At 40.8% G+C, this 21,143-nt stretch overlaps 1 protein-coding gene across 1 annotated transcript in view; it reads left to right on the forward strand.

The window, feature by feature from the left end:
- Nucleotides 1-21,143, forward strand: part of dnah9l (dynein, axonemal, heavy polypeptide 9 like) — a 276,890-nt gene that overhangs the window by 254,928 nt on the left and 819 nt on the right. Inside the window, 5 exon segments of the mRNA XM_073047202.1 lie at nucleotides 3,216-3,335; nucleotides 4,579-4,821; nucleotides 5,341-5,523; nucleotides 7,016-7,131; nucleotides 19,618-19,730. Of these exon segments, the coding sequence (XP_072903303.1) occupies nucleotides 3,216-3,335; nucleotides 4,579-4,821; nucleotides 5,341-5,523; nucleotides 7,016-7,131; nucleotides 19,618-19,730 (775 nt within the window).

A 21,143-nucleotide genomic window follows, 5' to 3' on the forward strand; every position in this document is an offset into this window, starting at 1 on the left:
ACTCCCCATCTCCCTCTCTCTGTCACTCCCCATCTCCCTCTCTCTGTCACTCCCCATCTCCCTCTCTCTGTCACTCCCATCTCCCTCCCTCTGCACACCCCATCTCCCTCTCTCACTTGTGCATTCCCATTCTCTGTCACTCCCCCATCTCCCTCTCTCTGTCACTCCCCATCTCCCTCTCTCTCTCACTCCCCCATCTAACTCTCCCTCTCACTCCCCATCTCCCTCTCTCTGTCACTCCCCATCTCCCTCTCTCTGTCACTCCCATCTCCCTCCCTCTGCACACCCCATCTCCCTCTCTCTGTCACTCTCATCTCCCTCCCTCTGCACACCCCATCTCCCTCTCTCACTTGTGCATTCCCATTCTCTGTCACTCCCCCATCTCCCTCTCTCTGTCACTCCCCATCTCCCTCTCTCTCTCACTCCCCCATCTAACTCTCCCTCTCACTCCCCATCTCCCTCTCTCTGTCACTCCCATCTCCCTCCCTCTGCACACCCCATCTCCCTCTCTCTGTCACTCTCATCTCCCTCCCTCTGCACACCCCATCTCCCTCTCTCACTTGTGCATTCCCATTCTCTGTCACTCCCCCATCTCCCTCTCTCTGTCACTCCCCATCTCCCTCTCTCTGTCACTCCCATCTCCCTCCCTCTGCACACCCCATCTCCCTCTCTCTGTCACTCTCATCTCCCTCCCTCTGCACACCCCATCTCCCTCTCTCACTTGTGCATTCCCATTCTCTGTCACTCCCCATCTCCCTCTCTCTCTCACTCCCCCATCTCCCTCTCTCTCACTCCCCCATCTCCCTCTCTCTCTCACTCCCCCATCTCCCTCTCTCTGCACACCCCATCTCCCTCTCTCTGTCACTCTCATCTCCCTCCCTCTGCACACCCCATCTCCCTCTCTCACTTGTGCATTCCCATTCTCTGTCACTCCCCCATCTCCCTCTTTCTGTCACTCCCAATCTCCCTCTCTCTCTCACTCCCCCATCTAACTCTCCCTCTCACTCCCCATCTCCCTCTCTCTGTCACTCCCCATCTCCCTCTCTCTGTCACTCCCATCTCCCTCCCTCTGCACACCCCATCTCCCTCTCTCTGTCACTCTCATCTCCCTCCCTCTGCACACCCCATCTCCCTCTCTCACTTGTGCATTCCCATTCTCTGTCACTCCCCCATCTCCCTCTCTCTGTCACTCCCCATCTCCCTCTCTCTGTCACTCCCATCTCCCTCCCTCTGCACACCCCATCTCCCTCTCTCTGTCACTCTCATCTCCCTCCCTCTGCACACCCCATCTCCCTCTCTCACTTGTGCATTCCCATTCTCTGTCACTCCCCATCTCCCTCTCTCTCTCACTCCCCCATCTCCCTCTCTCTCACTCCCCCATCTCCCTCTCTCTCTCACTCCCCCATCTCCCTCTCTCTGCACACCCCATCTCCCTCTCTCACTTGTGCATTCCCATTCTCTGTCACTCCCCCATCTCCCTCTCCCTCTATGCACTCCCCCATCTTCTCTCTCTGCACACCCTACCTCCCTCTCTGCACTACCCCCCTCCCTCTCTCACACAGCCTCCTCTCATCCATTTTTCTTATCTTTGTCTTTTTCCATGTTACTCCCGAGTTGAACGTACAATCTGAGCCTTCTTTTGGCCGATCTTCACACCGTGGTTGAGTGATTGCTGGCCACTTTGATAACCTCGTGAAGTGATGCTCATATTCACATGTCAGAAATTCTCTCTGTTTCTGATTATCAGTCCCTTACTACAAGAGGCATTGAAAATGATTTTCAAGTTTCTAATTTTAAAAGAAGTATCTCAGTAGTTTATGGTGAACAATTGAATTTGCTGGGTGCCAGTAAAAGGTCAGTATTGCTTGCATATTTTGAAACTTTGATCCCTTGCACATTCCCAAAGTACATTTGTGTTTCAAATTCCTCGTACTTCTATCTCTTGGACAGAAAAGGATCACATCAAGTTATTAAGAGTGATGGAACTGTTCCTTCTACATGTTACTGGCTAGCAAGGAAATGGCCAGTGCTCTTTTCCCCCTCCCCCATTAGCAATTTTTGTTAAATTCCTTATAAACTCTATGTATCAGTATATGAATTAACTTTACTTCATTGATAGTGCATTATACCTAATGGCTAGGGCTCAAATATTATGATTAAACCATTAAGATATGGATGGAAGAGCAAGCAGGGCTATGATACTCTGTGCAGACATGTCACCATTATTCTCCAACAGTGATCCAAGACTATTATTGAAGTGCCAGCCCTCCCTGATTTCTCGATTGCAGTAGTTATGTCTCAGCTGATGGATTTCACTCTGTTGTGCTAGGTGATATTTTTATTCTCTCCAGTCAGCCTGACAATTGTAACCTGGAATGATGAATACAGAGCAGTTTGGCACTTTGGAGGCCATTTACTCGATGTCAGAAGAAGACATCTTCCTACATTGGTGACCTTTATTTACCGTAAAGCAATTTTAATTATTCTGTAATGATGCTGGGTTGTGGTTTGGAAACAACTGAAACGATTGAAAGAGGGGACATATATTTCCAATGAAGTACCTATCTGTTTAGTTGGGTCAGTATGTCTTCAAACAAGGTTCTGGGAATCCGAAATGGCTATTGGAGTTGGATTACTGTCCATTTGACATGAGTATTTTATGCACAGCAGGCATAAATAAATTTTAAACAGAAATGGTTTCTGTGCTGATTGTACCAAGGCAGTAAGAGTCCCATGAGGGTGTTATTAACTACATGGATGAATTTATTTTGTATTTTATTGGGGAAGCTTGATCATGCTATGATCAAACAAATAAATTTGGTATAAAATTATGAGATTTGGTGTCAGTGATGCCATGATGTTTAAAAACATTATTGGGACTGCAAAAGGCCAAAAATCCAGTTATGAAGTTTATCATGAATGAATGAAGATTAAGAGATGATGATTCAGTAATGAATCATTATATTTAAACCCAGACAAGTTTATAAGAAAGTTGCAAGGTTGCTTTCAGTGGGTAATTTTGCTTATTCTATAATTGTCTTTCTGTACAATGAAAGACTAAGATAAATTTATTAAGACCACATTAATAAAATACTTATCTATATTATTTAATGGTATTGAAGCATTATTCCTTCATAATTAATTTATTGATGGTAATATTTAAAATATTTAGATATTTGCTGTTTTCTTTGCTGCGAAGTCCTTGCTTGTTATAGGTACCCTGGGAAGATCTGCGTTACCTCTTTGGTGAAATTATGTATGGTGGCCATATTACAGATGACTGGGACAGAAGACTGTGCCGTACTTATCTGGAAGAGTACATGCAACCTCATCAGGTATTCTGTATGGTGAAGATGATTCTGAGTTGCACAAGGTGCTAGTTTTAAAGTTACTGGAGCTAGGGCTCCCCCTACTGGAAAATAAATATTAAATTTTCTCTGGGCAAACATATAAATAATTCCATTTTAAAGCAATTAATGAAATAAATTCCATGTTTTCACAAAGCTAAGTTTTTAATTTTGAGTTTTATTGGTGGACTATCTTTTGCAACTGAATAGCTGTGCGTAATGGAATGTCAGTGGTAAAATATCAGCAAATCATACTCCTCTATCAACAACACACACAAAATGCTGGTGGAACACAGCAGGCCAGGCAGCATCTATAGGGAGAAGCACTGTCGACGTTTCGGGCCGAGACCCTTCATCGTCTTAGCCCGAAACGTCGACAGTGCTTCTCCCTATAGATGCTGCCTGGCCTGCTGTGTTTCACCAGCATTTTGTGTGTGTTGTTGTTTGAATTTCCGGCATCTGCAGATTTCCTCGTGTATACTCCTCTATCAATTGTTTTTCATTTACCCACTTGTCACTTGGTCACTTTTACCTTGGTATGCCCTGTACTTTCCTGGCATAAAAGAATATCTGTACTGTCATCAGCACAGATTCTTTAGAATTTCAGTAAGGCAGTCAGTGGTACAATGATACTGGGATGAGAGGGCAATGGAATGTTCGAACAATGAAAAACCAAATTAAATTTTGAAAGAAAGTAGTAAATTTGTTACTTTTGCTCCTATTCTTTGACCATTTGTAGATTATGGGTGCCCACAGCTATAGAAAATCTGTCCAACTACGAGTAAACATGTAATGATTTCATTGTATGTTTAATTCTTCATCAATAGCGATAGATTATACTGCTCGATCCTGCTCAGCTATTTGACAAGATCATGATTCATCCTTAACACCATTTTCTCACTCTGTCCTTGTATTCTATATCCTTCAAAATTCAGAATCCATTGATCTATTGAATTCAAGTGATGACTGAGGCTCCACACACCAACAGCTTATAGAGTTCCAAATTCCTCACATTCAAAGATAATTATTCTGTTGCACTGACATTATTTGTTAATGGTGTGTCTCGTTTTAAGTGGATCATTGGGAAAATAAGTTTAAAGTGATTAATGTATGAAACATATTTTAATAAATCAGCATGTTCATACTGATTTCTTTCTCTCTCTCTCTTTCTCTCTCTCTCTCTGTCTCTCTGTGTGTGTCTCTCTCTCTCTCGTTCCTTGCTTTATTCCAGTTTGAAGGTAAGCTCGCTTTAGCTCCTGGTTTTGTGGCACCGTCAAATCTTGATTATGATGGTTATCACAGATACATAGATGAAATGCTACCACCTGAAAGTCCAGCACATTATGGTCTCCACTTGAATGCGGAGATTGAATTCCTAACTGTAACTTCGGACGATCTTCTGCACACCTTACTGGAAATGCAGCCCAGAGATTCGGTGACTGCTGAAGGAATAACGCAAACTGTTGAAGAAAAGGTCAGCAATATAAAACTGTTAAACTGTGCATTTTTAATATCAGGAGAAACAAAATATGGCATTACTAGCTGGTTGTATTTAACCTGAGAACATGGGTATAAGTAACAAGGTATATCTCATGGTTAAGTTCAAATTTATTGTCATCTGTCTGTACTATTGTGTTGCATTGGCAATATATACAATTATTTTGTGTTGACAATAATGCAGCTAATTTTGGTAGGTTTAGCTTTGGCAAATGCTTAAACAATTGACATGGATATTGCCTGTAAAGGTACCCAGTGTAAGCTGGGGTTCATTAAACAAGATCTTGAATAATCCTCTGCTTCAACACCATTTTCCTTCCTTGCCCTCGTATTCAGTTTCTTCTATCATCCATTGTCAACAGTTTAATACATGAAATGAAGCTGACTATGAAATCTATTGATATTTTTAGCAGAAGAAAATGAAACTAAAGAAATCAGTGAATATTAAGAAATGTAATTTTATTTATAATGAAATCTTAATATACTATTTTTAAAGGTAAAAGCTATCTTGGATGATATAGTGGAAAAGCTACCAGAGGAATATAATATGGTTGATATAACCTCTAAACCAGCTGAGCGCTCCCCATACATTCTGTTCTGTTTCCAAGAATGTGAAAGAATGAATATCCTCATTCAAGAAATTAGACATTCATTAAAGGAACTTGATCTGGGATTGAAGGTAAGGCTTGAGTAAAACTGTGCCCATGGTGGTGTACAATACAAAGACATACTTAGTCAAAACATTTTATTGCATTTCACTTCCCCTCCCACCCCCAGCTAATCCATGGCACTTTACAAAGTTATGAAAAGTACATTTTTGCACCTTATCAACAATTAATACAATATTGAAGGATTATAAAAACACTCTTTCTACAAATGCTAATGTTAAGTTGCAACATTTTTCTTCAATAATACTGTAGTTGTGTTCTGTTCAGTTGCGGTTCTCTAGTTTATTTGACACTGACCCAAAATAAATCGCAGACTGATCTTGCACAGATTTATGAAACAAAGTGGAAGAAGATTTGCTCTAAAGGACATCCTCAAAGATGCTGTATACAATAAAATATACTTTCTGAACTCATTTTCAGGAGTTGGCCCCTAACTCGTATTATCTGTAGCCCACTTTCTGAGTCCATAAGATATAGGAACAGAATTAGGCCATTTGGCCCATCGAGTCTGCTCTGCCATTTTTACATGGCTGAGTCAGGGGATGGGTTTTCCCTTTTTGGTTGCCTATTAAGTCGGTAATTGAATGTGGCCAGCTTGTGTGAACTTTTCTGAAATCTGGCAGTCAATCTGTGCTCCACCACAGGATAGTTGCACAACCAGGAGGTGCACTTGCACTTTCTGGCTTCAAACAGGCATAAGTTTTAATGCAGATCACCTTCCTTTCTCTGGAGTGTCGACAACCTCTTAATCACTGATTAGGCAACAAATGCTTCAAAGCTAGTTTGCCATGCATTTTCTGTTGATTTTGCAAATGGACTCATTGCAGTTTCATAGTGCCCAGATTAGTGCATTCAGAGGGGCTTCAGTGGCAATTAGGTAGCTATTTCAAGATTGCAAGTGCACTTTGAGGTGAAGCAAGAATATCAGTCAAATGCACAACTTTAGCCTTCACTTTGTACCTATGAAACAGACCTAAACACTAGTCCAAAAACTTCCTTGGTAATTCTAACCAGGAACAAAATATTTGCTTTCCAAGTTTATTGTGCAACTCCAGAGCATTGTAATCAGTAAAAATTGGAGTTTTTTTAATTGCTTGCTAATGTTCATAAAATGATCTAAAGAAAGTTGAGGACTGAACAGAACAACACAACCTAAGATGGTATAATCCTTTGGCACTTTGGTTGTTTCCATTGTACATAAATTTATTATTTTTCTGATTAAATCAAAGTTTAAATCACATCCTCATTAATCCGTGCATCTAATTCCGTTCTTTGTCAAAACCAGCAAAGCCAATTGCTGTCTTAATTCCAAATCTCTCTTTTGACGTCAGTCATCCGAGTTCAAAATGGTACCACAACCTATTTTGCACAAACTGCGGGTTTTAAAAATTCTTGCACATAAAGTATATAATTCTCTACTTTTTGTAGTTTTTGCAGCAGCCTTTTTTGTAAGGGCTGGGTTCTTTATCACGTGCAATCTTCATTCCTCCTTGCTTTTGTTAGGGTGAGTTAGCAATTTCATCTGAGATGGAGCTATTGCAGACAGCACTTTTCTTTGATAACGTTCCTGACACCTGGACCAAGCTGGCATATCCATCAATGCACTGTCTTGCACAGTGGTAAGTAACATGTCAAGACACAAATAGTTTGTACATGGCATCCTGTCTGTCAAGATTCCACTCGAATTACTAGTATTTCTTGTATGGAAATTAGTTTTGCTCGGTATTTTTATTGGGATATTTGCAACGATATATCCAACACCCCCCCCCCCCCCACCCCCACGAAGTACGACAGTGTTTTGATGTAGCTATTATGCATCACAGTGATCTGTTAGTCACAAACCATTCGGTATCTACTTGCATAATGTATAACGAGTCTCCAGGGATCACTATGGTATGAGAAATGCAAGCAAGGAATCATGTTTAATAGTAGTCATAATAGAAAATGTCTTATCCACTCTAAATGAAGACTTTGTGTGCTCATGTGCATGACAGCATGCAATACAGCAACATTTACTCCACTAAATAATAACTATGAAAATTATACTGTGCAGCCTTTGGTTAATTTCTGTACCGATATTTTATCATTTTTCTTGCAAAATAATCCATTTGCCTGTGGGTTTTTTTTGTAATATCTTGTCATGCCAATGCTGATGTTGGGCATGTATGGAAAAGGGGGAGAGATTGAAATTTGTAGAAAACAAGTATTTGTGCAGTATAGGAAAAAAAGACATTCAGTTCAATCAAGTGTCTTTTTCTTTGGAGGCTGCTCAATATGATAAGGAGATAAGTAAATCCTTTCCTTTATGGGTGAATTTATGATAAATATTAATTATACCTTTTTGTTTCTTTTGCAAACAGAAGAGTTTCTATCCAAAGAAAATCTCAAGTTGAGGAAATGCTAAATTGAAAACTTAGTTTAGTTGCCTTTGATTTGAGATGGATAAAGTAATTTTCCACAATCCATTAATGGTGAAATGTCGATTTCTGGAGTTTTAACTTGTGGACCTTCACCAAATAATAGCTGGATTCTGAAATAACTCTGCAAGATTTTGTTTTATACAAGCAAAGCTATTAACTCAGGTTCTAATAAAATTCAGGCCTCAATCAGTTTATAACACATTTCTGAGTGAATACAAAATATTCGAAATTTTCTATTATATAATTATTGCAAAATACAAAGCTCCATTTAAAAGTTACTTTTTATGTGATCTGAGATCCATAAGTGAATTAATGTACAACATTTACAAAACTGAATAACGAACTTGGTGCATGCAAGCTCAATTCCTATGTTTGAGAGAAGTTTGGATTGGTACATGGATGGTGGGGGTATGGAGGGCTGTGGTCCCAGTGCAGGACAATGGGAGTAGGCAGTTTAAATGGTTCAGCACAGACTGATGGGCCAAAGGGCCTGTTTCTGTACTGTACTTTGGTATGACTCCAGAAATAGAATAAAATAATGGGTATGATAAATTATGTATTCAAGATGGTTTGCAGATTCTGAATACAAATGTGGCTAAGCTGTTGACTGATGCAAAAGTTGAAAACTGATGACAGATTCTGTACACAAATACACTCAGCCCTGACCATCAGTTTTATATTTCTAAAGATGTTTTCATTTACATTGTCTCCATTGTCAGAAATGACTGTAGATGAGGAAAGGCAACAGTTTGAGAGATCAGCAACGCAATAATAAAATCTGGTTCTCTCAGGATACTTTGATTAATAATCAAGTACAATTTAGACTAGCCACCGTTGTATGCCAATTATATCAAGCATGCTATCTGCCAGGGCTCAATCATTTTAAGCACAGGCTGAGATTTCACACTATAAATAGACCCACTTATCATTAACACCATTTCTTCTGTAAGACAGAACTGATACTGCAAATAGTCTGCACTTGCAGTATATAATCTTTAGAAGACAAAATAATTTACAAATATAATTATTCTTTTAAAAACATCAGTACATGAAGCTGTTTAGTGAATGCTGTACAACCCAGAGATTGGAGTGTGAAATCGAAAAACAATCTTGTCTAAACGTTATGAGGCATACTTCAGCTTTCCCTGAAACTGGCTACCTTCTACAAATCACATTTCACGCACTGATGGCAGATTGAAAACTGCCTTGTGAAATTACTTGCTATATCCTCAAGTCATTCTGCATTATTGTGGTAATGACACCATCCAGTCTTCTAGTGACATTGTTAGTGTGAATAAGAGAAACCTTGACTGTTATGTGAGTGTAATTGAATTGCATTTTTCGACCCATATTTTATTGTGGCAATAAGGCAAACATTGTTTTCAATTTTTAAGTTGCAATTTAGTCTTGTGCATTTCATTACAGATAAATTTTGTGTAACTATGTTAGAGTATCCTTTCACTCGAGGGATGTGGACTTCACAGGCTCAGCCAGCATTTAACTGCCCTTGAGAAGGTGGTGATGAGCTGCCTTCTTGAACCTTTGCATTGAGGAGTGGGTATTGAGGGTGAGAGCTTCAGGATTTTGACACAGCAAGAATGGAGGCACTGTGGTAATATTTCCAGGTTAGGATGGTGTGTGGCTTGGAAGGCAAATTTCTAGGTCCTTCCAGCTGGTAGAGATCATAGATTTGTATGTTTTAGAAAATTCTCTAAAATAAAGGGGACCCAAATCAAAACAACTACTGGACAAGCTTTGGAGATTGATTTGAATCTTTCAGTTTTTCTTCCTGGGTGACAAAGGCAAAGCTGAAGCTATCCATCTCGTACTGCCTTGAGAAGAAGGTAGAGCATTTCATTGAACCGTTGTAGTCTTGGTGTTCATTGTGCTCCTGCGATGATTCTGAGCAGCCAGGTCCAAACGTGGTCCAGCCGCAACACAGGAACTGCCGTGAACATCCACATCAGGATGGAGTTTGTTATGTGGTGGCATTGTTCACACAATATTGCCTACTTGAGTTGTCGTAGAAAGTTGTGAATCGCTGAGGAATTTTGGGACAATTAATGGATTTAGCTGGCGGAACAAACGTAAAACGGTGGATGGTGTTTAGAAGGCTTTTAATAAAGTCCTATATAAGTGTGTAAAATTGAAGAACATGTTGCACTATGAGTATTTCCCTAGCCTTTTGCTCTATTTCCCATAAACATAATTGTGTGGAGGGGATATGAGATGTAATGAGATGCAAAGCAATGAGATGTAGGATCAAGTACGTTTGAATTGAATGGTGGAGCAGGCTGAGTCTTACTCCTACTTTTCGAAGTTCTGTGTTTCCACACATGGCTATGCAGAGCTACATCAATCTATTGTATACGGCTTACTTTGAAATTATTTTAAGGTATCTATTAATCAGAGGGTAAAGCTACAATAACTTCTACCAACATTTTAATGCAGAGGGAAAGAGGGAGACCAAAGAGGAGCTGGAAAATCAGTAATGAGAAATAGACAGGGTTTCAACAATGCCTGGTGAACATGGGGATGAATGGGAGTGTGGCACCTGAGATATCCCAATGCTCCCTGCAGTCTCAACACTAACCTTGTCTTTGTAATGTCAATGCAAGATTGGCTGCCTTGAGAAAATCAATACACCCAAAAGCAGCCTTCAAGTTAAAAACTCAAGAGATTCTGCAGATGCTGGAAAGCCAGAGCAACACACACAATGCTGGAGGAACTCAGCAGTATCTATGGAAAATGAATCAACAGTCAACGTTTCCGGTCAAGTCCTGTTGAAGTATATGTTGCTTCAAATTAAAATTCAAATGCAATTTTCAGCCCTGGTTTCCTGGAGTTCATCGCTGAGAATTTGCAAAAATCACCCCGTTTTCTTTTGTGAAATCAGCTTATCTTAACTAGCTGTGCTGAAAAATAGATCTCCTGGTCTGGAATCCAATGACCAAAATCTCGTTATCCAAAAACAAAGTGTGATGCATGTGTGAACAGCACCATGCTTTCGCCTGGCCTGTCCTCCTCCTCCACCATATTTAAATAACACATCCTTGAAACTGTAATAAATATCACTATTCAGAGAGGGAACAGAGAACAAAATGTTCCTCTGGTATCCTGTAAGCCTTTAATATTTTTCTCAGTTTGAGATTTTTCATTGTGTTATAACCAGCGTCAACAGTCTTTTAACCCTTCAGCATCTCATACCTGAAAAATTGCATTTAGCTTTAAGTAAACCTTATATGCTGACATAAATATTTAATTGTTGATGTGGATGTGTCACATTATATGGAGATGAAGTACAATTGATGCACATGCTAAGAATAAAATTCATCTCTGTTTTTGGAGAACACACCATAAAGTCTGTATAGGTGCTTAATTTAAAGAGTGAACAATGAGTTTCTAATGGACACATAGTTAAGCCATTGAAGATCTGACAGATAAATTGTAGCAAATCAGACATAATTCAGCTTGAAACCACAGTACTGCACGAGCGATGATAAACAAGAGAAAAGGGTTTGATTGGAAAAGGAAGTAATTAAATGGATGGGAAGTTTAGTGGCACACCTGTGGTAAGCAGTGATATTTGAAGAAATAATTCAGATATTTATGTTGGCATAATTCTCATTTTAAAAATGACACCATATTAAAAAGAGTGTCTACTCCAAACCTTCAGTTCAAAGATGCTCTGGTCTTGCACGCTAGGGCCAGGGATTTGGGGGGTTGGGTTGGCAAGAAAGATTTTTTTAAAGTAAAAAACAAAATATATGGTTGTACTTGAGGAAAGATGAGGAATAAAATTTCCTTTCACTGGGTCAGACAAATGCGGAATAAAGATTTTAATAATCTTAGCAACACACACAGAATGCTGGAGAAACTCAGAAGGTCAGGCAGCATGCTTGGAAATGAATAAACAGTCGATGTTTTGAGCTAACAATAATCTTAGCTTTCTTTATAACCCAAAGTACTTCTTTTAGAATGTAGGAAACGTAGGTCAATTTGAATGCAGTGGCTCCCTTAGAAAGTGACATTATTATGAGTAGCTGATGTTGACAGCTGGTGAGAGATTGACGTCTAACTGGGACAATTCCTCACAACACCATCCATTAGCACACAATTGAGTTTAGTTTTATGCCAAATCTGATAAACAGTGGCTTCAGGAACACAGTTGATACAATGGACTATCAACCTATATTTTATGTTCATGTTCTTGGAATGTGACTTACACCATCTGAGACTGTTGTCACTGAATTAGACCTGAGAGTATTCCACCCCTTCCCCCACACCCCAGCATTCGGAGAGGAGCGAAATGGGTTCCTTCAGTAACAGCAGAGGAATATGACTGGAGGCTAGACCTTACAGAATGCTGTTCCTGAACATCAGGCAACAACATTCACAGCAGGTGCTGATAACCAGACCAGCTTTCACAAATCTGTTGGTGTGATTTGATTTTTGCTGGCACGAGGTGGACTTGTACCTGAGGCAAGTTCAGCCGTGCCAATTGCTTAACTTAGGAATTCTCAAGTACTCAATTAGAACCAGTAAGTCTGCATTATATCTGCATAACCCCACACAAAACCGCCTCCCATCTTGAGTGTTGATTCTGTGTTGCACTACAGTGAGCATTGAATCTTTTAACAGCAGCTGAGTGCCAGCTGCTCCTTTGCTATATCTATTATCGAAAGGGAAAGGCAGAGCTCATGCGTGCATAATGGAGCACTGTTCTCTTAGCATGATGCACATGAAATTCCTAATGAGAACTAGCATGAGTCAGCTTGTCATCTGTACATGTAAAAGCATTGTTTGTAAAGTAACAGCTCTGGAACAGTGAGTCAATTCCATCTGTGCTCCCATGGCTTGAAACCACACAACATCAGAGTGATGGGACCTACTCTCGGCTGAGATGAATCACGAATGCCCCTTGTCCTTTCTGTTCCTGTGTGCACAGAACTAGAAGCATTCAGCACGTTAGTGGAGAACATGGAAATAGGTGGCCCAAACAAGAGAGAAATATGAACTAATCTGTTAGACTATTTGGTTTCAGAATGTGTAACTTGTTAAGTTCAACCTGTCATTGTGATCGCAGAACAGCTGTTAATGTTAAGATGCAGATCATGATTAATAAGTTGTCGACTTAGATCCCCATTAAACCCATACCCTCTGCTATGAGGAAATACTTCATACGAGGTCAGCCCTCATTCTTCTAAATTCCAGTGAATACAGGCCTGAGCCATCAAATGCTCTTCATATGACAAGCCATTCAATCCTGGAATCATTTTTGTGAACGGCCTTTGAACCCTCTGCGGTTTCAGCTACATCCTTTCTAAGGGGCCCAGAACTGCTCACAATTCTTCAATTCCTCACCAGTGCTTTATAAAGTCTCAACATTACATCCTTGCTTTTATATTCTAGTCCTCTTGAAATGAATGCTAACATCACATTTGCCTTCCTCAACACCAACTTAAATTAATCTTTAGGGAGTCCAGCACAAGGACTCCCAAATCCCTTTACACCTTTTTTTTTGTATTTTTGCTCCTTAGAAAATAGACAACCCTTCATTTCTTCTACCAAAGTGCATGACCACACACTTCCTGACACTGTATTCCATCTGCCATTTCTCTGCCCATTCTCCCAATCTGTTCCAAGACCTTCTGTAGCCTCCTGTTTCTACAAAACTGCCTTCCCCTCCACCTACAGTATCTTTGTATCATTTGCAAACTGTGGAATGATTGTTGGTGCCAGGCGGGGTAGTTTGATGATCTCAGAAACTCTTGATTTTCTGGGATCTTTCACGCACAGCAGTCTCTAGCATTTAGAGAATGGTGCGAAAACAAGAAAAACATCCAGCGAGCAGCAGTTCTGTGGGTGTAATTGGCTTGTTAATGAGCGAGGGCAGGAGAGACTGGCCAGACTGGTTCAAGATGGCAGGAAGGTGACAGTGACTCAAATGACCAAGCATTACACAGTAGTGTGAAGAGCATCTCTGAACGCACAACACATTGAACTTTGAAGTGGATGGTCAACAGCAGAAGATGACCATGAACATACACCAGTGGCCACTTTAGTAGGTGCATGAAGTACCTAATAAAGTGGCCACTGAGTGTATGTTAAGAGATAGTTTCCAGGAGTTGGTTAACCTGCTGGAGTGGAAGAAACTGATGAATCCAGCAGAAGCCCATACCGTTTCAGGGAGAACATGCCAAGCTCCACAGACAGCACATTCATTTAGGAATAAATATGAAACCCCATCACTGGAACTCTGCAGTGTGCAGATCGAACTACTGCTCTATAAGGTCATTTAGGACAGAGTTAAGGAAAAACTTCTTCTCCCAGAGAGTTGTGGGGGTCTGGAATGCACTGCCTCGGAAAGTAGTGGAGGCCAATTCTCTGGATGCTTTCAAGAAGGAGCTAGATAGGTATCTTATGGATAGGGGAATCAAGGGATATGGGGACAAGGCAGGAACCGGGTATTGATAGTAATTGATCAGCCATGATCTCAAAATGGCGGTGCAGGCTCGAAGGGCCGAATGGTCTACTTCTGCACCTATTGTCTATAACATTGTCTATTTCAGCAGCTTGTGAAAGGGAGAGGCCAAGGATTCAATGCAGCAAGTTTGAGCAAGACCTGGTGCAGTTCAGCCTTGGCAAGATAACTGTAAAGTCTGCCTTCAGCCTCCGCTGTGGCGAAACTGCTGCAATCATTGTGGTGAGCCCAGCAACAGCCATAAAGCAGAGCTTATCTTCATCCAACACATACAACTGTAGTCACTGTGAGAGGCTTTACCACATGCACAATATGGTCTTCTCCCACACCACAGTACTATTCACTAGCATTTTTTATTTAATCTGTTGAGCTTTTAGTTTAGCATATGCCAATAGCTATCATGTGTACAACAGAATAGATCATCAGTTTTAGTTTTTTTGAGGTTAGTGAAAGAAAAGCAATTTAATTCCACTTCCCATTCCCACGTGTCCATCCAAGGCCTTCTGTCTCTTTCACCAATCAACTTTCCAGCTCTTTACTTCATCCCTCCCCCTCCAGGTTTCACTTATCACCTGGTGGTTCTCTCTCCCCTCCCCACACCTTTTAAATCTACTCCTCAGCTTTTTTTCTCCAGTCCTGCCAAAGGATTTTGGCCTGAAATTTCAACTGTACTTTTTTCCATATATGCTGCCTGGCCTGCTGAGTTCCTCCACCATTTTGTGTGTGTTGTTTGGATTTCCAGCATCTGCCGATTTTCTCTTGATTGGATGTTGTCTCGTGGACTTTAGCAAGGCCTTTGACAGAGCCCCACGTGGGAGACTGGTCAAGATACAGTAACTTGGCATTTGGAGTGAGGTAGTAAATTGGATTTGACATTTGCTTCATAGAAGCCAGAAAAATGGTAGATGACAGTTGCCTCTCTGACTGGATGCCTGTGACTAGTGATGTGTCGCAGGGATTGGTGCTGAGTCTTGTTTGTCATCTATATAAATGATCCGGATGATCATGTGGTAAATGGGACCAACAAATTTGCAGATGACCCACCAAGACTGAGGGTGTAGTGGACAGCAAGGAAGGCTATCAAAGCTTGCAGCGGGATCTGGACCGGGGGAAAAAGGCAAATGGAATGTAATGGAGATGAGTGTGAGGGAGGACAAACCAAGGTAAGGACTTACACGACCAGGGTACTGAGGAGCATGGTAGAACAAAGGGGTCCGGGAATACAGCTCCATAATTCTTTAAAAGTAGTGTCACACATAGATAGGGCCACAAAGAGATTTTTTGGCACATTGGCAATCAGAGATAAAGTATTGAGTACAGGAGTTGGGATGTTATTTAGAATTTTGCATAAGGTGATGGTGAAACCTAATTTGGAGTATTGTATGGTCACCTACCTAAAAGAAAGTTAACAGTAAGATTGAGAGAGTAGAGAAAAATTACAAGGATGTTGCTGCAAGTTAAAGTTCTGAGTGAAAAGAAAGGTTAAATAGGTTAGGATTTGATTCCTCTGAGAATGAGGGGAGATTTAAATGGGTTATACAAAATTGAGGGGTATATACAGTACAGGGTAAATGCAAGGCGGCTTTTTATGGAGGTTGGGTGAGACTCAAACCAGGGGTTATAGATTAAGGGTGAAAGGTGAAATATTTAATGGAAACCTTCTCTCAGTGGGTGATGAGAGTGTGGAATGAGCTGCCCGTAGAAGTTGTAGTTGTGGGTTCAGTTTCACTATTTAAGAGAAATTTGGGTAAATGCATGGTTGGAAAGGGTATGGAGGGCTTTCGTCCAGGTGCACCGCGATGGCATTAGGCAGAATAACAGTTTGGCTTAGAATGGATGGATGGATCAAAAGGCCCCTTTCTGTGCTGTGCTATGACGAGGTAACTTCATCTTCTCCTATGAAGTAAAATAAATATGAAAGTTGGAACTCAAGGTGGAGAAATGTCAGGTTGAATTTTATGTGGACAATTGTTAAGTGGTGCATTTTGGGAGGCACCACTTCACACAATGCAAGGCTAAAGTACACAGTATATGGCAGGTCCCTTTAAGTGTTGATGTAGAGGGAGGTGTAAGGCTATAGTTCTCTGAAAATGGCAACATAATTCAAAGTAAATCTATTATCAAAGTACATATATGCTACTATATACTACTAGATTCATTTTCTTGCATTTACTGGAAAACAATTTATTTAAAACTATTAACAGTTATTGAGAAACAACCAATGTGCCAATGCTGAATGCTGAGAACATGAATTGCAGAGCCCTTGAAAGTAAGCGTGTTCAGCTCAGAGTAGTCGTGATTGAAGTTATTCACACCAGTCCAGGAGCCTGATGGTTGTAGGGTAATAATTATTCCTGAGCATGGTGATGTAGGATCAAAGGCTTTTGTACCTCCTGCCCAATGGGAATAGCAAGAAGACAGCATGGCCTGCATGGTGAGGGTGCTGCTTTCTTGTGGTAATGCTCCATGCAAATGTATTCAATAATGGGGAGGACTTTCCTGGTGATGGACTGGGCTGTGTCCATGACTTCCTGGACTCTTTCTGTTCCTGACCATCTACTGTCAGTTTATGGTGACATACCACATCTACATCAACTTTACTAATAGAGGTGGTGACTTTGGGCCCCAGGGTAGATCCTCTGATATGTTAATAGCAAGGAATTTAGAACATCTGACCCTCTCTACCTCCGTTTCCCTAATGAGGACTGTCTCATGGACCTCCAACCTCTTCCTGCTGTAGCCAACAATCAGCTCTTTAGTTTTCTGGATGGGGCGGTACAGAAGGTGTACAGCATCCTTGCCTTCGTTGGCTGAGGCACCGAGTATAACATTTGACAAGTCGTATTACAATTGTATAAATCTCAAGTTGGATTCCATTTGGAGTGTTGTGTCCCATCCTGGTCACCACGTTAAAGGAAAGATTAGAGACTTTTGATGTCACCTGGATTGAACAGTATTTACTATAAGGACAGGTTAGACAAACTTGGATTGTTTTCACTGCAGTGTAGGGAGGTGAGGGGTGACCTCCAAGAAGTATATAAAAAGGGAGCATAGATAATAATCTTTGTCCCATATTAGAAGTATCAAATACTGAAGGGTGTGGGGATCCAGTGAGAAGGGCAAAGCTTAAAGGTGATTTGAGGCAAGCTTTAGTTTTCCACTGAGGGGCAATGGTAGATGCAGATATGATAGTGGCATTTAAGAAGCATTTAGCTGGACACATGAACAGGCGGGGAATAGAGCAAGATGTGATTAGATTAGAAGAGTACATAAAGATGGCGGTGCGACGCAGCAGTGCACAGCGGCCACTTCGGAATGAATATCTGTAATCTGTCAAGTAGGATGCCATGTACAATCCTGATTTGATGGAGACGGACGGGTGAAGCACGGAGGAACATCTGGTGAAACTTTTGAAATGCCTGTTTCACTGCCGCTGCTACAGTGCGATCGGAAAATCTCCGGGAGGAAGGCCCCGAATCCTCGGCTTTGCCTGTTGCTTGGCGGCCGGGGCCGGGGTCGAAGCGCTCAGCAGAGATGGTGCTCGGTGTCGGAGGGCTCGAAGTTTTTCTGACGGACTCAGAGTTGGCTGTGGTCGGGTGCTTCCAGGGGCCTGTATCGGCAAGGTTGCGGCGCTGGAGGATCATGGCAGGAAGAGTTCTTCTTCCTTCTACCGTCTGCGTGAGATGATGGGCTGTCGTGACTTTGAGACTTTTTTTTACCGTGCCGTGGTCTGTTCTTTATCAGATTACGGTATTGCTTTGCACTGTTGGAACTATGTTTTTGTCAGTTAGTCTTTTATCAATTATGGTATTGTCTGCACTGTTGCAACTAAATGTTAACTATAACTATGTGGTTTTGTGTAGGTTTTTGATTTGTTGGGTGGTAGAGTTGGTCTCCTGACTTGGTGTGTCTGGGTAGTCTTGTTTTGTCTGATGGATTTGGAGTTCCTTTCCGGGGAACGCGCTAAGATGGTAGCGCGATATTGATACGCAGCAGCCTCTCCGGACTCTGGATTGGGGATTACCAAATGTTATGCGGTTTTTCTTGTGTGGTCTGTTCTGTCGTGTGCTTTTTTTGTGATATCATTCCGGAGAACGTTGTCTCATTTTTTAACTGCATTGTATTTGTGGTTTCTAAATGACAATAAACTGAATCTGAATCTGATTGGCATCGTGATTTGCACAGACTTCATGAGCTGAAGAGTCTGTTCTGTTCAACTGAAACATAATTAAATTGTTTGAAAGAGCAGATATTGTACTTTTCAAAAAATATAAAATTTACAATTGGAAATAGCGACTTGTTGCTTACTTTAAGTTTCAAGTTAACATGGAGATACCTCTTGGGGTTTGTTTAATTAGTTCTCTCTCAAAATTAAACCATGAAGGTATATGGAATTGATTATCCATCAAGCCTTTCACTAATAATTTGCCACAATAATGCAAAATGTTAATAAGTGAAATGGACTCTGCTAGTAACTTTGCACTTTCACTGGTTTGAGCTATCTTACATTTATCAGGTTTCTCTTCTAGAAAGACAAGTTACATAGATTGTTGGGATACAGGTGAGGATATATATTTAAAAGCAATACATTATGAATGGGGTTAAGCATTTATTAAGTGAATTTCATTTAGGCAACAAAGTTGTGCACAAATAATTTGCATGTATTTTCAGTGACAACATAAAGTAAAACCCTGCGATGCAAAACTAAATTGGTAAAAAGGAAGTGAAACTAAATTTGCATAAATGTAGTCCTGATCTGGTGCATGTTTGCTGTGACTGTGAACTTGAGTGATTTTGTCTCCTTCCACATTCCAGTCATGTATAGTTTGGTAGGTTAATTGGTTAGTAACTTGCCTCTACTGTATAAGAGAGCAATAAAATCTCAGGGTGAAAGTTAAGAATCTGGTTAGAATAAAGGATTAATGCAAACAGCTGATTAACCTGTATGAACACAGTGGGCAAAAGGGCCCAGTTTTTGTGCTGAAAGTCTCTTTGCAAAGCAAGACAATTAAATCCAAGTCATTATAGTTTGCATTTCAACATTCTGTTTTGAGTGGCTTTGGTACTGAAGTATCTTAAACTTTCTAAGACCATCGTCCATCAGGGTCTGCCACAATTTATTACTTAATATATCCATACCACGCATGCAATATACAGCTAAAGGTACCCAAACTATTATTGAACTTTTGTATTCTCTGCAGGTATAGTGATCTTCTAATGCGCTGCCATGAACTTGACATTTGGACACATGATCTGTCTCCTCCTAGTGTAATCTGGATCTCAGGTTTTTTCAACCCACAGTCTTTTCTTACAGGTATTTTCTATTTGGAAATACAATATATCATACAATAAATCTTAATTTTTCTGCTGTGTGGTACAATTACTTCGAAAAACTTTTGAGACTTAATGGCTGCTTTGATTAATGTATTTTTAAAAAATGTATTTTCCTTTATTTTTCTTTTAAATCTTCTCTTCCTGATAGGTGGCCATTCAAGCAGCTCAAACCAATCCTAGATTCTAATCTGCATGCCAAGTGGAGCTGATGTACTTCGCTGCATACCTTTAAAATATAGTCAGAGTAAACTTCATTACTTAAATAATTGATGTTAACAATATCCATGATTTAATTAGCCCAGATGTGAAAACGTTGCTTAGGGGCCAATGATAGTACAGCAAAGATACTGGCATGGATAGATTGGCTGACTGGCAGGAGGCAAAGAGTGGGAGTAAAGGGGCTTTTTCTGTCGGACTGCTTCTTTCCATGTTAATGATTTGGATGGTGCCATTAATGGTTTCGTGGGAAGGGATCAGTACTGTCGAGGAAGCAGCAAGTCTGCAGGAGGACTGGGATGGATTAGGAGAATGGGCAAAGAAATGGCAGATGGAATATAGTGTTGGCAAGTCTAAGGTCATGTGCTTTGATAGAAGGAATAAATGCACATACACTATTTTCTAAACATGGAGAAAATTGAAAGGTGCAAAGCGACTTAACTCCTTGCAACACACAAAATGCTCTTGGAACGCAGCAGGCCAGGCTGCATCTATAGGGAGAAGCACTGTCGACATTTCGGGTCAGGACCCTCTCCCTATAGATGCTGCCTGGCCAGCTGCGTTCCACCAGCATCTGCAGATTTCCTCGTGTTAGGAGTCCTTGTGCAGGATTCCCTAAAGGCTAACTTGCAGGTGGAGTTGCTGATAATCAAGGCAAATGCAATCAATGTTAGCATTCATTTTGAGAGGACTAGAATATAAAAGCAACGATGGAATGCTGAGGCTCTAGTCAGACTGCACTTGGGAGTATTATGAACAGTTTCGGGGCCCCTTTTCTAAGGAAGGATGTGCTGGCATTGGATTAGGTCTAGGGGAGGTTCATGGGAATGAAAGGGTTAACATATGAGGAGTGTTCTGGGCCTGTACTCACTGGAGTTTATTCAACTATTGAAAACCCTAGATACGGTGGATATATCCTACAGTGGGGGGTGTCTAGGACCAGAGGGCACAAACTTGCAGCTACTGTGTGTGTATCATAAAGTAATTAAGTTGGAGTTCATCTAAGTGCTAAGCACGGCAGATTACAGTTTTACTCCAAATCCCTTGATGGCATTAAAATGGCTTGAATGACAAACTCCAGTCTTTCCGTTCTAGTGTCTACGTGCAGCTGAATAATTCCAAATGAAACTCTACAATTCTCTGCAAATGTGAATTATGGGGTAATTGACTATTTTTG

Source organism: Hemitrygon akajei, chromosome 5 (assembly GCF_048418815.1).
Source record: "Hemitrygon akajei chromosome 5, sHemAka1.3, whole genome shotgun sequence".
Classification (NCBI taxonomy): Eukaryota; Metazoa; Chordata; class Chondrichthyes; order Myliobatiformes; family Dasyatidae; genus Hemitrygon; species Hemitrygon akajei.